Below are 17,760 nucleotides of genomic sequence, written 5' to 3'. Positions count from 1 at the left end.
CACCAGGTGGCCAGGCCCTAGAGCTAGAGCTCTTTGGAGGTGGCTCTCTGGAGTCAGTGAGAGCTTTATCATCTTCTGACCGGTTACCACTGCTCATGCGCACCTCGTCTTAGATGCCACAGAATGGGCTGAGACTGACACATTCAGAACTTCAGTGGTTGTTGTTCGGTCACTAAGTCCTGTCCGGCTCTTTGCGACCCCATGGGCAGCAGCATGCCAGGCTTCCCTGTCCTCCACTATCTACCAGAGTTTGCTCTCAAGTTCATGTCCATTGAGTTGGTGATGCCATCCAACCATCTCATCCTCTGCTGCCCCTTTCCCCTTTTGCCTTCAATTTTCCCCAATATCAGGGTTTTTTTTCTCAGTGAGTCAGTTCCTTGCATCAGGTAGCCAACGTATTGGAGCTTCAGTGGACAGTCCCATAAATTGTACAGATGCCCAGTTCCAAAACCTTGATGACCACTGTCTTCTCCTTCTCAAACTGCTGGATGGTTGTGGGAGGCCTTAGGTTCAGGCTGGTTTCATAGAACACAAGGATTGAAGGGATGGTCTGTGGAACAGCTAGTCCAACCCACTCATGAAAGAAGTCAGTAGTCGTTTTGCATGAGTAAAGTCCATTGTATAGCAAACTGTGAGGTAGAAACTCTCAGCAGCCCCTTTTGCTTAAGAGACATCCAATATTTGTGAGGAGTTAGCAGTTCTGCAAGGTGAGAGGCAGGGTCTGTCTCTTAATTAACATACAAAGAGAAAACAGTCGATGAGCTGATTAAGAGATGGTGTTCTGTAGTTGAGAGGTCCAGATTCACACTCTTTGTCCACTACTTATATGCTTTAGTTTACTCATTTGGACTAAGTAAGTGGAGTTATAAACAGAACTAGCCTCTTAAATTTTCATAAGTATTAAATAATCTGACACATAAAGAGTGCTTAGACCAGTGAATTATCACTATTATCAATGAAAGTTAGCTATTAATTAATTATAGTTATAAGAAATAATTAAATCAAAATATATTTCAAATAGATAAAATAAGTAATAATAAAATAGTAAGATTTTAAATAAGACAATTCTTAATTAATGTTACTTTTCTTTAATTATTCCCACCACACAGCTCAGAACTTGGCAGATGGCAAGAGCTCAATTGGTGATGAGTTAAGTTAGCTTGCCTAGAAAGTGACAGAATGGAACTTAAACCTTGGGTATCTGACTCCAAAGGCTGTGCTTATTAACAAGCAAGAAAACTGAGGCTTGGAGAGAACTGACTTATTCTCTGCTAAGGCGCAGGTAGGCCATGGAGACTGGCTTAGGACTCAGATGCTTGGACTCCCTGTTGAGTACTTTTTCTTCTATCCACCCCACCCCCACCCTCTGGCACAGCTTTGTCTATCACTTGTCACCAGTAAGAGGGGATAATCATATTTCATAAGAAGCCATTTAAGATATTCAAATGTTTAACAAGAACAACAAACAAAATATGAGTGTGAAGTACTTGGAAGAGTGCTTGGCGCTTAACAAAGACCACAGCTCTTAAGAATACCATGCGTGCATGTATCAATATATAGATATTATTTTATAGTGTGTTTGGCTCTGGGCTTTTGGAGGATGCAGGTGCGAATCATACTTGGTTCCTTACCTTAAGAAGCTGGTAGTCCAGAGAGGGACCCCAGTAAATTAATTACAACATGGTCTAAGTACAGTTAACTCAGCCTGGGTCGATCTGCGGTGACTTCCTGGAGGAAGTGGCATTTGAGAGGATTGGTCCTTAACAATGAGCTGTGACCCAGCAAGTGGACCTAGGCCTGCACAAGAGAAATCCAAGAAAGCAACACGTGCAGAGGTCCTGTGGAATGCAGTAGCCTTGCGTGAGGTGGGGTGAATGGTAGAACTTTCTGTGTGGCTGGTGCCTGAGTTATGCTGGGGAGATAAAGCAGAGTGGCCCTGTAGAATCGTTATGTATGACACTGAATGCCAAGTTAGGGCTTTGGACTGAAGGTTTTATATGTATACCAGGAACAGATACAGGAACAAAAGCCAAGAACAAAGCTGCTGTTGAAAATAATGCCTAGTTCATACTAGATGCTTGATACTCAGGCTTTAATTGGAAGTCAGATGGGAAGTTGGAGGAGTCTGGCAATCTGGGGATCAATTACTTACCTTGATTCCAGAAAAATACTCCTTCCCCCCCGCTTTTTACTATATCTTGCTGCTTATTATCAAAATAACTGCCGAACGAGTGAGTGAACAAAGAAATGAATAAATAGTTATCCTATTCTACTTTCTACATAAACAGAGGTGTGATTCACGGACATGGAAGGCCTATCATCTGGGAGCAATTCAGTTCAGTTCAGTTCAATTCAGCTCAGTCGCTCAGTCGTGTCCGACTCCTTGCGACCCCATGAATCACAGCACGCCAGGCCTCCCTGTCCATCACCAACTCCTGGAGTTTACCCAAACTCATGTCCATCGAGTCAATGATGCCATCCAGCCATCTCGTTCTCTGTCGTCCCCTTCTCCTCCTGCCCCTCATCCCTCCCAGCATCAGAGTCTTTTCCAGTGAGTCAACTCTTCACATGAGGTGGCCATAGTATTGGAGTTTCAGCTTAGCATCAGTCCTTCCAATGAACACCCAGGACTGATCTCCTTTAGGATGGACTGGTTGGATCTCCTTGCAGTCCAAGGGACTCTCAAGAGTCTTCTCCAGCACCACAGTTCAAAAGCATCAATTTTTCAGTGCTCAGCTTTCTTCACAGTCCAACTTTGACATCCATACATGACACTGGGACAATCATAGCCTTGACTAGGCGGACTTTCGTTGACAAAGTAATGTCTCTGCTTTTTAATATGCTGTCTAGGTTGGTCATAACTTTCCTTCCAAGGAGGAAGCCAAGCCTATGCCCCAACCTGTAACGCTGAAGAAGCCAAAGTTGAACGGTTCTATGAAGACCTACAAGACCTTCTAGAACTAACACCCAAAAAAGATGTCCTTTTCATTATAGGGGACTGGAATGCAAAAGTAGGAAGTCAGGAAACACCTGGAGTAACAGGCAGATTTGGCCTTGGAGCACGGAATGAAGCAGGGCAAAGACTAATAGAGTTTTGTCAAGAGAACACACTGGTCATAGCAAACACCCTCTTCCAACAACACAAGAGAAGACTCTACACATGGACATCACCAGATGGTCAACACTGAAATCAGACTGATTATATTCTTTGCAGCCAAAGATGGAGAAGCTCTATACAGTCAGCAAAAACAAGACCGGGAGCTGACTGTGGCTCAGATCATGAACTCCTTATTGCCAAATTCAGACTTAAATTGAAGAAAGTAGGGAAAACCATTAAACCATTCAGGTATGACCTAAATAAAATCCCTTATGATTATACAGTGGAAGTGAGAAATAGATTTAAGGGACTAGATCTGATAGACAGAGTGCCTGTTGAACTATTGACGGAGGTTCATGACATTGTACAGGAGACAGGGATCAAGACCATCCCCATGGAAAAGAAATGCAAGAAAGCAATTAAGGAAGTCCTAAAGTAAATAACCCTTTAGCCCCCAGAGAATAATAACTGGATTGTGAACATCTTCTGGGCATTTGTCAAGACTTACCTCTTCACCCTTCAGGCTCCATGAGAAGCAATGATAACTCTTTGTCTTCTTTTGACATTCTGGGGTCTTCAGAGTTTCCTGGGGACAATGAGTGAATCAATAGATTCATTACACGGACAGGAACCTGGCACTTTGAAAGGCTTTAGATGAATTCCTGAACTGTGAAGTAAGAGAAAATAGTGTGAAAATACCATGTCATCCTCAGGTGTCCCTTCAGCCTCAGAGTTTTCTCTCTTCAGCCTTGGGAGAACCGTTTCCTGGGTTCACCTAGGGGGGCACCTTGTTCTTTGCAAAGACAGTAGTTTAATTGGTTCAGTCACGGGGCCCCCGGACCCTTGACCTCATGGTTTATGCAACATAAGACTGAGGTGTGCGTACTCAATCCTGACCACATTTTGCACAGTGGTTCTCCAGCAGTGTTCTGCAGTCTTCAGCCATTGGATAACTGCCTGGCACTCCTAAAGAGATGAATGCATCTGGCGATCCATTGGTCCATCTGTTCTCATTGGCCATAAAATCACGTGTTCATTTATTTCTTTAAAAGAAAGAAAGAAGAAGATCATTGAGTGCCTGCCTGTCAGGGACCAGGCCTAGTTCTAGGTCCTGGAGTACCATGATCCGGAAACAGATATTTAGTTGTCATCATGAAACCCATACTGTTGTGAGGGAAACAACCATAGAAAGAAGTGAGCAGTAAAATGAAATAATGACAAAGGATGGGAATAAATAAGGAAATGAGCTAAATCAGAGTGAACTGGTGAGGGATGGATTTTCCTCTGAGGAGCTGATGCATAAACAGATTCTGGGAGAACGAACAACCTGAAAGTAGAGGAAAGAACATTCCAGAAAGAGAGACTAGAATGTGCAAAGGCTCAGGTGTAGTGAAAAGCTTGGCATGCCTGATGAGTGAGAGAAGAGCAGGGCACAGTGAGCAAGGGGACAGTGCAAAGAGGATGAATTTGGAGAGGGAGACAGAGGAGAGCTTTGCAAGTCCTTAGGGGCTGTGACCAATTTCCCTTTTCTGTCATGTGCTAGGAGAGAATTTTATAATTCAAGACATACTCACTTTTGAATTTTAGGCAATAGAAACAGTAGACAAAAAACTTCCATGTGGAGTTTTGGGACTGAATGGGGACACACAGTGGGCCAACAATTTGAGAACCACTGCTCTGGGCGATGGATGCTGATACTAGAGGTGTATTGTTTAATAGTTTGCTGCCATAATTATGCGTATGACAAACAACAGATGTGCAAGGCTAAGCAGGACCTCTCCTACACACCTGCACTATTTTATCGAGGCAGCCCACTCACGTGTACTGAATGTCTACTCAGAGCCAGACAATGTGTGGCCAAGGGGTGTTCAAGGGAGAGAAAGACAGATGTCAGCCCTGACATCATGGAAATTGCACACTGGCCATTTGAACTCCATAAAAGCTCAGCTTAAGAAACAAAAAAGAGTCTTGGATTTGCCTTTTCTGGTTCTCATTTGATTAACTTCCGACAGCTGTCACACATTCAGAATCATTAAAATATAGTTTTCTGTGCTTAACTTGCTTCCACAGATTAACTTTCCTCAGCTCATTATGGTGGCCTTGACCTCGGTCTATTCATAAAAGGCCACAGAAACCATTAACCGGATGGGGTGATCTTTCTAGGAGCAGCACAATTTTATCTACTAGAGGCATTGGCAGATTTGGATTGCATTGTAAATAAATTTATCCACTACAAACATTCAGGGATCTGCCTTGCATTGTAAATAAAATTTCCCAAGTAATTGTTAAGTGATGGCCCCACAATTATACTGGCACAAGAAAACCAGCCAGAGACAGCTTCAGCGGCTTTGCAGTAAATATTCAAACAGGAACCTAGGGTTTTGCAAGGAAACAGCTGACATGGATTAGGTGGGTTGACGGAGAGGACTATTTGTTGAGTTGAGAAATCATGAAGGGCTTGGAATTGTAAACATGAAACATCAGTCATACCATGTAAATGTTTATGCTCTTAAATTTAAGTATTCACCTCTTAGCCCAGGGGTCCTCAGCCTCTAGGATCTAATGCCTGATGATCCAAGGTGAAGCTGATGTAATAATTATAGAAAATAAAGTGCAAATTAAATGTAAAGCACTTGAATCATTCCAAAACCATCCTCTCCCTCCTAGTTCATGGAAAAATTGTCTTCCAGGAAACCAGTCCCTGGTGCCTAAAAAGCTTTGGGCCACTGATTTAGCCCACTTCCTGAGCTGTACATAGTCTCAAGAAGAGGGTTCATTTATCCATCAGTCAGCTGTTGCTGGATAACAACCAACCACACACTATGGCATGCGGTAGTAAGCGTTAATTCCTTTGGATCCATAGGTTGGTTGGGATTTGGCTAACCTAAGCTAGAGTCTGCTTCTCATTGAAGATCTGTGAATGGGTGGGGGTGGCTGAGCGTCACCTGTTCCTTGTTCTCCTTGAACCAGTTGGATAGCCAGGGTGTGCTCTTTTCATGGGGATGGCACAGGTGTAAGAGAGCAAACAGAAACACGTGAGCGCTCTTAAGATCTAGACTCAGATCTGCACACTACCACCATCACCCTGTTCTGTTAGCCGAAGCAAGCCATGTGGTCAAGCCCAAAGTCAACGGTGAGGGAGTTCACGCCACCACTAATGAGGCATAGGTTAGATGCAGGGAAGGGCAAAGAATTGGAGCTCAAAGGAATCACCTGTAATATAATAAGTATGTTTCATTCATCTATTATTGTCTACATTTCTTTTATATTCCAGACACTGCCAGGCAGCAGGAGAGATGGTCATGTAATATTCCTGCATCATCCACTAGCTAAAAATCTGAGAAAGAGAATTCTGGCTCTTTTATATGGTTTGTATAATAGTTTTCTAAGAAGTCTCACTTCCTTAGTTATGGCCTCAATGCAATCCATCCTCCACTGTGGCCAAAATGAACTTCTTAAAATGTAGATGAGATGTTGAATTGTCCCTTTAAGCAGTTTGTATGATTTCCCTTCACCAGTAGGATACAGTGCAACCTCCAGATGTTGACATTTAAGTTGATCCTAACCTGAACCTCCAAACTGCCCACACTTGCCTGCTGCCATCCCTTTGGTCATCAGCCTCTGCCCCCCAAGTATCCCCTCTTCCTTATCCCTGCTTGGGACCACACAGGTCGTGGGTGGGGGCCAGGGGCCATGATATCACTAGAAGGCATCTTACTGAATGCACGCTAAGCATTATCTGTCAGTTATAAATAATTCCCCCAGTGGCCAGCTCCCACCCTACACAGACATTGCCGTTTATGATTTTGCCTAGAAGAGACTGTGAAGAAGAAACTTTAAGTTGGAGGGAGGTGTTGAATTGGAGCTGCCTTACGCTATTATTTAGTTTCTCATCAACAGGTATAAAAAGTACAACTTTTGTCAAGTAGAGACTATAATGGTTTTGATGTTCAGTGGAAACCAACCACAGAGGAGCCCTTGCCTCTCCTTAAAGACCTCCCGAGCCCCCAGAGTTCTGGCTGCGCTGCCTCTCTCAGCACCTCCCACAGCACATTGTAATAGAATGATGTCTTTCTCTCTGTGAGTCATATTTTCTGAAGCACACAAACCATGCTTTTCCATTTCTTCCCTGTTGCCCAGCTCAGCGGCTAATATGCAGTAGGCACTTTATGTGATTGCTTGAATGAGTGAATGAGTCTATGAGAGTGAGTGCTGGAGAATTCTCTGGAGGAGTGATTCTCCGACTATGCATTTGAAAAGCTTGTAAAACAGAGATTTCTGGACCCTATCCCCCCATGTTTTTTTGAATCAGTACATCTGGTGTGAGGCCTGAGAATTTTCATTTCTAACGAGTTCTCAGGTGATGCCGACGCTCCCAGTCTGGGGGGCCACGATTTGAAAACTGCTGCTTTACCATACTGATGCTGAGATGATTCCATGTAGAAATAACCCCAGTCACTAATTTTGGGTAAGGGAGACACCTAGAGGGGGGTTTTAACAGCTTCTAGTTCCGAGGATGAAATTGGTGACTGAATATCCAATTTCTCTATTAATGCCAAGCTCCCTTTAGGATTGGAGTCCTAAAGACAAGTCAGTTGAACTGAGATGGCCTAAAAGTTACTCCCTGTTTTACCTCTTGTGCTAACGTGGAAGTCATGATAGTATTAAATGCATTCAGAGGACATGATATCAGTGCCATATCTCAAAAGCCAAAGGAGTATTTTCTGTCAAATTTGTAGATGTCTGGGCTCTTCATACATACACTGAGGAAATTCAGAAAGCTGTCTCACCCCAGGTGTCCTTCACTGAAGATCCCCAAGCACCTAGCTGTCCACCCTAGTCTCTGTGGAATGTTCCTTACTTCATCTAATCATACTCTAGACCATCATAAGAGGAACTTACCTTGTCATAGGCTGAATTAGGTGGCTAAGTGGCAGTGAAGATGGTTGAGGTCATAGGATGCTTTCCATGTGGGCGGACTGAACTGTCCATCAGAAAGTATTTCTGGTAGGACAGTGCATGTAGGGGAGGTTCATATGAACAGCACTATCATCAGTACAGAAGCTAGGCAACACATCTTTTCAACAAAACTCATTTGAGCAGCTACTATGTGCCAGACTCTGTTCTAGAAGCTGAGCACACAGCAACAGAAGACAGACATGGGACTTACATTCCAGAAGGATACACAGATGCAAGAAAAAGCGAATGTGATAATTGGTTAGCTATTGCTGTGTAACAAACCATCCCCTGATTTAGAGCAATTGTTTATTTTTAGTTCATATAACTGTGGGCCAGCTGATCTGGAGGGGCTCTGCTACACTTGCTCAAGCATCTCTGGGTTCATGGGGGTGTTCTCTTCTCCTACGACCAGTGAGCTTGCCCATGAATGTGCCTTCGAAGGCATTGGCAGAGGCCCTGGCAAGCAGCAGCTGAAATGTACGGGGTCTCTTTGGGCTTTGACTTAGAGATGGCCCTCCATCACTTCTGCCACATTCCGTCGGTCACGCCATGTTCATGTGGCCAACCCCAAAGTCAAGGGGTAAAAGTTATTGATACAGTTGGAGTGAGTAATTAAGACAATAAGGCATGAGTCCATTTCCAGTCTAAGGTCAAATAACACAAGGGAAGAACCATGAAGCAGGCTCATGGCTCACGAGCAATCGGGTATGCTTTTGGGCAGCCAGGTGTGGTGGATGGTGTGTTGTCATCACCCTGGTGTTTTTAGCAGGCCATCCCATTGGGAGGGGGATAGCGTCAACATTATGCTGTGTCGCAAGGCTGTTCAGGATGGGCTTCTCTCCCTGCTGCCTGAGTGTATCCCAGTTACCAAGGGCTCCTGGCATACCAAATTAGGGCATCTATTTGGCTTATCACTGTCTGTGCCGACGCCTCATCATAGCAGCACATTCAAAGATACCACAGTTTGAACGCGTTGTCTCTGCTGGACGATACAGCAGCTGCCCCCTCTCCGTACACACACACACAAGGACTTGTGCACAAAAGACACGAGCACCTCACCTGCCCATATAGCCGCCTCCACACACACAGGAAGGAGGTGTTGTCATGTCAGTCATGAGAGGAAACCGTCTCAACCCCCGGCACCTCAGGAGACAGCTGCAGACTGTTGGATGATTCCATCAGCTCCAAAGCCAGAATGAGGTGCCCAGAAAAGGAGTGTGAGCTTGGAATGTGTCTGAATGCAGACCAAGCTTCTGGGGAACCCACAGCTGCAAAAACTGTCAGGGGTTGGTGGGGGCTGGGATGGGAGGAGAGGGTAGGAAGGGTAGGAAGCGGTGGTTTTCAGCTTCAGTATTTACTTGCCAGAGTCAATCTATCAGTTAAGAGATTCTCATTAGGGAGCTGAAGGGAAAACAAGACAAAGCAAACAAACAAAACTGGATTTCTTCAAATGCCTCTAATCATTGGAGTGAAATTATTTTTCTTCTATCTTTGTTGAACAAAACTTGACATCTTTTGTTTTTTAGCAAAATGCACATTCTCTGAGAGTAGAAGGGAGTAGGGGATAGAGGGGGGGAAGTGACATCAATTTTTATATCAGTCCTTGGAGTGTTATGTTATTATTCCCATTTTATTGATGAAGAAACTGAGATTCGGGGAGTAAAAGCAACTTGCCCAATGTAAATAAAGACTGGAGATCCCAATCCAGGTTTCATTTTGTGGACCAATCTTTTTGGCTTCCTAGTCGCTGTGAGTTTCTAGAGGTGAGCCTCAAGGCCTGAAAAGACTCTTGAAGTTAACTCTCCTCAGCCCCCATAATCCACCCTGTGGGGACTGAGACAGGAGGGAATGGAGACTGGCCTGTGGGGTCCACTCAACTGAAATCAAGTGGGGTTGGCTGGAGCCACTCTGCCTGCCAGTAGAGCAGCTCAGGACAAAAGCCCAGGACTTTGGGTAAATGCTGGCGCAGGTACTGACCGGTGACAGAACGAGCAGGCCTTCAACCAGGCAAATTTACATCTGTTTTCACTGGTCCCATCAGGTGCATGAGGTCATCAGCAGCCTGGGAATCATAGCCTCTGGCTACCTGTTACGGGTCACACCTTAGTTTTATGTAGAAGTGACAAAGTTGAGGACAGACTGGAATATGGTCCTTGGCCAAACCAAGCTCTCTGACAGATTATTCCCCTCCTTGGGGAACAGCTGACAATTGGCCCACTGGAGGCACCAAGGCGCAGCCCCCTGACTCTCTTAGGCTCATCTTGAAAAAGCTGCTCTAGCCTCAGAGCTCTCCTGGGGTTGGCCAAGGCCTCTGCTGCAACTGCAGTCATCCACCTCGCCCTCTGTCACTCTTGCTTCCCTCCTTCTTGCAGTGGTTGTGGTGAGAACACTCCCCCATAAGCCGCCTGCACAAATATTCATCTCAGTCCCTATTCCAGGGAAACCAACCTGTCTCACACTGGTGATTAAATGCTCCAGCCTTGAAGTGACACCTGTCACTTTTGCTCCCAGCTCATTGGCTAGAACTAGTCACACAGCCCCATGTAAGCACAAGGGGGCCGGCAAGTGCCAACCTGCAAAAAAGGGGGAAAGCTGGACCTGTTTGGTGAGGAGCAGTAAGAGAGATGGGGCAGGAAGCCCACAGAAAGGGCCAGCAGAACAATGAAATCAGTAATGCTGCTTTGTACCTTGGGCACACCCTACCCTTAGTGTGCTTCCCTGCCCAAGCGGCTGCTTGTGGAAAAGTGGCTGCAGCATCATCTTTCTGCCCTCTTTACCCCTTGTCATGGTTGCTCATCTCCCAAGCTGTCCTCTTCCCTCTGTCTGTGTGTCTGCTGAATCCATGGGCTCAACCCAGTGGGCCTCTGATTGACAAGATGGTGCCTGCCCTGGAATGGATAAAAATTAGGGTACTCTAGGATGCTTTGATCTGAAGTCTGTCTGACTTCAGAGTACCCCATTTTACTCCTGTTGGTAGGTAATCTGGGGAGGCATCTCCACACATGTGGGTTCCAAGCTGGGACAATCGGATCAGCTGTCCAACGCTGACTGCACTTCTCAGAGACATGGAGGTGGGTGCCTAAAGAGAACAGTGGAGAGCTGAAGAGACTGGAAGCAGCAGCCGCCGCCACATTTTTTGGGCTCTTCTTGGGGGGGTGGTATTTGGCCAACATTGCCATCTCTTGGACCAGTGTTGGCTAATGCAGCTGGGTGGTCAGATGGCACTGCATCTTGATCAGTGACCTTGGGACCACATGAGATGACCTTGTGACTGAACTGCTGACAAGGAAGACATTTTAAAAAGTGCGTTGCTTTACATTTATTGAGTGGTTATTTTGTCACTTAATCCTCAACAACCTTATGAGTTCGGTACAATGTATATTTCATTTAACCAGTGGGCAAACAGAGGCACAGAGAGTGGGAAACTCCAGTGGCAGAGCTGGGGGTCAAACTGAGGAAATGTCGCTCCAGATGTTTCACCCCACCCCACCCTCTGCTACTTCTTGATTAAGCCTAGACATCTATTTAATACCCTTATGACCGTCTCCATGTTTCAGGGCCTGTGTCAGACTTGGGGAATACAGCCCAGCCTGCTAGATCTCAGCATGGTCCGTTGCTCAGCGTGCTGCTGTATTAGATGTCACATCATACATTTAGTACAATTTTTAGAGTCAATGAAATTATGGCAGAAGGTGTTTGTTTACTTGCACATATAAGAACTAGTAGTCTTATATGTAGTCTACATGTTTCTCCTATTGCTTTGGCCACTGGGGATCTCAGATCCAAATAGGAGGAAATACATTAGAGTTTGGGTTTAGTATTTCAGTTTTCTGACTTTTTCCTCCTGACCCAGATATTTTTTGGTTGCATAAATTCTATCAGAAAACCGTCCTTTATAAAAAAACTTGAAATTTGTTTTAGGAGGAGGCTGTATGGAAATGACAAAGCAAGGACTTTAATACACAGTTTTAAACTCCTACTGTGAAAGACCAAAAGATCCCTCTTACCCTCATTCCCAAAGCACACCACTTATAAAATCTCTTGAGCAGTGGCTACTACTGTTCCAAATCCCTGGAGATAGCTAGAAGCTTCTGAAAGAACACATCCAGATAGAGAAAAAAAAAAGTTTCCTCAAATCATGGCCTCAACTTTGGTGCCAGATGCACAATTGTGGAGCGGGCGGCCAGTCAGGCTCTCACCTGCGCAGTTAATAAAATCTATTGCCCCTTGATGGATTTTTTTTTCCTGCAAGCTAGAATTGATCTGTCGTCTTGGTGATTTGTGAGATGGCAGGGAAACACCAAACACCATCAAAACTTGGGCCACGTTGAAAAAAAAAAGAAAGAAAAAGAAAAAAAAAAATCCACCGCCAAGTCTTTCCAGGCGTAGAAAGGACTGGAACTGCTGGGGTCATTTTATTTGATTTATTGGAAATAAAGTGGATCTTATTAACATTTTAATAAAGAGAATCTCTTGCACTGGGCTGCAAGTGGCTGCCAGTTCCCGGTGCAATTCCATTCTTTGGAAAAGTGGCATCAGCTGGCGTTGCCCAGCGTGATTTGTGGGGCTGGGCCCCAACAGTCCAAAAAAGCGAACTGGCTGCCTCCTGCGAGGGGCTCGCGCCAGGCGAGGTGCTCGCCCCATATGTGCCATGCAAAACGAGGGAGCTTTATGAAGGAATCCGTCTTGTAAAGCCATTGGTCCTGGTCATCAGCCTCTACCCAATGCTTTCGTGATGCTGCCGCTGATCTATTTGGGAAGTTGGCTGGCTGGCGAGGCAGAGCCTCTCCTCAAAGCCTGGCTCCCACGGAAAATATGCTCAGTGCAGCCGCGTGCATGAATGAAAACGCCGCCGGGCGCTTCTAGTCGGGCAAAATGCAGCCGACAACTCCGCTCGTCCTGTGCGTTCTCCTGTCCCAGGTAGGGAAGAGGGGGCTGCTGGGCGCGCCCCGCGCCCCGATTCTGCGTTCCGATTGCCTGGCGCGGGCTGGGCGAGGGGGCTTTTGTGGGGTCGGGGGACTCCGGGTGCGGAGGCGAATACAGCTCGGGGGCTCAAAAGGGAGGTCATTCCCAGCCCCTGAAATCCTAGGGCGGGGGCGGAGGGGCTGGCGGTCTCCTACTCTGGCTTGTGTGTGTGTGTGTGTGTGTGTGTTTGTGTATACGTTCAGGAGAGGTGGAGAGAGCTCCGAGTCCTTTTTTTTTTCAAGCAGGGGCGACATTCTCGCCTACATCAAGTGGGGTAACTTTGATTCGCCTCCTCTGTAGGCTCATTCATGGGCGAGACTCAGTTGGAGGCGACTCCAAGGAGTCGTGGTTTCCCCCAACCCAGCGCCGATCGGGAAAGCGCAGCTCGGGTCCAGACTGCGGGCTGCCGGGCTGGAGAGGCCGGCCTGGTATCGCCGACTTCCCGGGGGGCCCGGCCCCCTCGCCCGGTCGGGCTGCGCGCAGGAAGGCGCCTCTAGCCAGCCGAACGCCGCAGCCCGGCTGCCGCTGTCGCTCAAAGGCGCCGGCCGCGCCCGCATCGGGGTCCATTCCCTTCCTGACCTCGGGCCCAAAAGGGCCCGAGCTCATCCCTTCGCCCGGGCGCACGCCCCAGCAAAGCCCCCTCCCTCCGGCTCCCGCTTTGTCTAGCCCCCTGGAACTACCGCCCCGAGCCCCGACTGCCGCTTCTGCGGTGTTCCGAGGGCGGGCTATGAGCGCGGAGAAAAGTTCAAGCCTTGCCCACCAGGCTGCAGCTGCCTGTTAACCCTCCGAGCGCTGAGGCACCAGGGAAGGGCCGGAGACCCGGGAGAGGGGGGCGATGGAGACTTGGTCCTTCTGCAACCATCTCCGAGATCTCTGGAAGTTTGTGTGCAGGAAAGGAGGCCAGGCTGGAGGTGCTGGTGGCGGCAGGCTCAGCCCTGCTCTGGGGCCCATTTTCTGACAGCACTGTGACCCAGTCCCCCTGGCCATCCTGGCAGCCTACGGGACATGGCATGTGCTGGCAGCCTACAAGTGGGTGGATGAGATCGGGGGCAGGGCCAGGCAGAGAAGAGGGAAGGAGACAGGGAGTGCCCTGGGGTGCTGGGAATGGGTGTCGAGTTCCTGGCCAGGGCTGCTGGATGCCAGGGCAAGCGGCACACACACGTGTGAGGGTATGAGTGGGGTGGGGGGTAGGGAGGGTGAGGCGGCTGGAGTCCTAGGCAGGGGTTGGCTGGACTGCAGAGATGCAGTGCAGCCTTCTGAGGGGAGACCGGGGAGGTATCCACCTTAGGAAATGGGTCAGTGTCCCAGGAAGTGGTAACCATGGTAATGACTCAGTGTAGGGGGTGAGGGTGGATGATGGTGCCTGGGGACAGAGTAGGGTGCCTGGTTGGTGAGTCCACTCCAGCTCATGACTTCTTTCTTCCCTGGATCCACAGCCCCCTACAGTCATACTCTTCCCTACTAGGGTTTTGGGCTGATTCTCTTGAGGTCCCTGTAGCTTTAAGTCCTGCCACAAATCCTGTGCCTGTCTGTGAGCCAGTTTTCTAGACTTTCTGAACTCTTCACTATCTCTGAGGAGGCGTGTGTGTATATGTGTACGTGTGTGTATATATATATATCTCCTAATTTAGTAGGGTGGTTCAGACCATGTCTCTGATTCAGACAGATCCCCTCTGCCATGTGCCAAGTGGTACCACCTGGGCGACTTGCTTAACCTCTCTGAACTTCCAGATTCTCCATGGTGAAGTAATTCTGTCACCTTCCTAGGATTGCTAGGCAGATTGGATTGCATTCAACAGGATGTCCTTGGTAATGCGTTTAGCACTAGGCCTAGCACTCTGAGAGCTTTCCATGTCTGGGAGCCCTTACTACCCCCTGACCTAGGACATTATAGCCCTCTTCTCCATGGACATGTTTGACCTCAGTTTGGATTCCAGGGTTCTGTCTTCCTCTGAGCAAATCAGACCACATGACAGCACCCAGCAATTCCTATGCTCTTGGGGCTGACATGTTGCCTTTTATAAAGCAACTGGTGTGTCTCTTCTCCTAGGACCTGACTGGCACAGGTGGCTTTTGAAGGCTGTTGGCTCTCTCAGTTTCTTTAGGATGGAGAAGCACAGGTTTTACCTCGAATTCAATTGCCTTCCCTGAGAGGCTTATTTCTCTGTTACACTGTTATTCATAATCAGGGCGAATGTCCACCTTAGGACAGTAACTGATATCCTGGTAGCAATAGTGCCTTGCAAGGAAATCATTGTGGTGCAAATCAGTTAACCAGCAAGAGGTTCAAATGCAAAGCTCTGTGTCACATGGTGAAAGGTGGGGAGAGTCTGGGAGCCTTTGAGCCTACAAGCAAAAACAAAACTTTCCCCAGGCAGAGAGAAAACATAAGAAAGGGGAAAAACAATGTAATAAAGCAAATTAGTCACTTGGCCTTAGCGGTGTTCAGGCAAGTATGTGTGTGTTTTTCTACCACCGTTGAAATACACTGGGTCTGGTTTTGGAAGCCATCAATCTCTGTAAGTTTATTGGCTAGGTTGCTGTTTTAGGCATTTTGGAAGAGGGAAGAGGAATTCAAAGCAACAATGACTGGAAGCTGGCAAAGCAGAGAAGCAGTCACCTCTCTTCTTCCCTGGGGCATTTTGGGAAAGGCAGTCCCAGAAGCAGCCTCTGGAGTTTGGCTATGGTAAATCATGAATGCAAAACAAATCAAGAGAGGCGTGAGCTAGAAATTCCGCTGCAAAATGTGATTCCCCCACCCCCAGCCCAGTTTGGGTGTCGCATCTAGCCAAAAGCTCCAACAATGAATGAGTAATCTCCCAAGAATTAGGACTGTAGGGAGTGGTTCAGGTTTGGAGAACAGTCACTTGGGAAGTGACTAAAACTATTCCATGGAATTCTGAGATGTTGGTTTAAGATGGGAAGGTTTTTCTTGGAATCAGAATCTTGATTTTCAGGGTGTTAAATGAGAATCAGTGTCTTCTTATGCCCCTGCAACTTCATATATTGTATTTTAAGGGCAGAGTTTACTTGCAGAGCCCTTTCGTTGGGGAGGAAGGATTGTGAGCATTGCAGAGGGATCTGTTGCTCTGAGATGGGTTCAACATGTGACAGCCTGTAAGATTCCAAAAGCGCTGGGGAAACAGAGATATAAGTGGCGAAAGAAATTGCAAAGTGGTAGCGTTCATGTGTCTGAACAATTTTTTTTTTTTAGCAAGTCCCCAAAGAGATTTAATAAACTGCAGGGCTGAATATGTGATCTGGAATTTATGTAACGCCACAGTCTATATTAGAAGCCCCAACAGTCATCTTAGTAATATCTCCTGTTCTGCCTCCCTCCCTTCTCTCCTTTTCTATCTTTAGCCCGTGGGTTTTCCATTAAATAAAATATTTTTTTCCCCTAGAAATATCCTCTCTGTGTTACAGCAGAATTGCCCAACAAACCAATGCACCCAGTAACTGCATTATCTAAAAGTACCAGTATTGGGGTGTGAATGTTGAGTCTCGGTCTGAAGTTCACTGTTGAGGCAAAAGTACAGCTGGTTCCTTGAGAATATCTTTCTTTCCCTCCTTCCAAAAGACAGTTGCTTGGGGAGTCCAGTTAATTTCTGTATAGTGGAAGCTAAAGAAAAGGATGAGCTATGGATTCAGTTCACATCTGAATGACAACAGGCAACAGTCGTTTATATTTCTGTGTTTGTGTGTGGGCTCATCTCTGTGTGTTTTGATCTTGTTTTAATACCTGTTGAAAAATTTCTCCAGAAGAGGGCTCCATCCACAGCATTACAAAATTCTAAATCTACCTCTCATATTTTGATGAATTTCAGTGTAAAAGGTCCCTCAAAACCAAACTAAAGTGTTCTTATTTTCAATTCTTTTCTTCAGGCTCCCCCAATGAGAAGTCCTGTCATTCTGCACAAATTATCTTTCCTTCCTTTTTTCCCTATTGTCGTTATTCTGTTCTATTTTACTCTTCAACTGTCTATCCCCTCTGAGTATTAGAACGGGAATGTTTCAAAGACCCTGGTAGACAATGCAATATGAAATGTGAGGAAGTTCTGAAATTTCCTGGCATTTGACTTTGGTTGAACCTGGCTTTATTCTTTAGGCAGCCAAACACACGGCAGGCACAGTTCTGCCTGTGAAAGGAGGTAATCTTCCCTATTAGGTCACTACCCAGAAAAGCGAATCATTAGCCAGGTCCACTCACCCTGCAACACCAGTTGAAAAGGAGAGGGAAATATCGGTCTGTCATCCAATTACAATAATCAGTTGAGCAGGATCAATCAGATGACCAGTGGTTTTTGCACTGTTTCCACTTAGCTGTCAGCAAGGTACCCACACGCCTGGGAGACTCTGACCCTCCTGAAGGATGCTGCCAATACAATTCTCCACCACTTGTCTCCTGTGTAGCCTCTGGGGACCTCAGGCCTGGCTCCCCGTATCGGCACAGACTGTACAAATGATGACTGGCTGGACTGTGGGAGCCCCTGCACCTTCACCAGATATGAAGTAGTGGGTTTATTCTAGGGTTAGGGTGGAAAGTGCTTTCTTTCTCTACTGAGAGAAACAGCTAAGGGCAGGCTAGGGAGAAGAAATGACATTTCAAACTTGCAGTGCAGACTGAGCAAAGGCTCATGGAGATGAATGGGTCACCTTTTGGCTTAGCAGGTTGAACCTTCAAGATATCTGCTTGGTGGGACTGAACGCCATTCATTCCAATTCTGTAACCCTTGTTT

The 17,760-nt window shown here is 46.6% G+C and overlaps 1 protein-coding gene across 1 annotated transcript in view; it reads left to right on the top strand.

Annotated features, from left to right (window-relative positions):
• The first annotated feature begins 12,792 nt into the window (after window positions 1–12,792).
• CDH13 (cadherin 13) overlaps window positions 12,793–17,760 on the top strand; it is a 1,084,595-nt gene continuing 1,079,627 nt past the window's right edge. Inside the window, exon 1 of the mRNA XM_055413053.2 lies at window positions 12,793–12,976. Coding sequence (XP_055269028.2) covers window positions 12,932–12,976 — 45 coding nt within the window. The 5' untranslated portion in view covers window positions 12,793–12,931. The remainder of the gene's footprint in view (window positions 12,977–17,760) is intronic.

This window comes from Moschus berezovskii, chromosome 22, assembly GCF_049115385.1.
Source record: "Moschus berezovskii isolate FMDL1 chromosome 22, NW_MosBer_1.0, whole genome shotgun sequence".
Classification (NCBI taxonomy): Eukaryota; Metazoa; Chordata; class Mammalia; order Artiodactyla; family Moschidae; genus Moschus; species Moschus berezovskii.
This window is presented reverse-complemented; position numbering and strand designations above follow the sequence as displayed.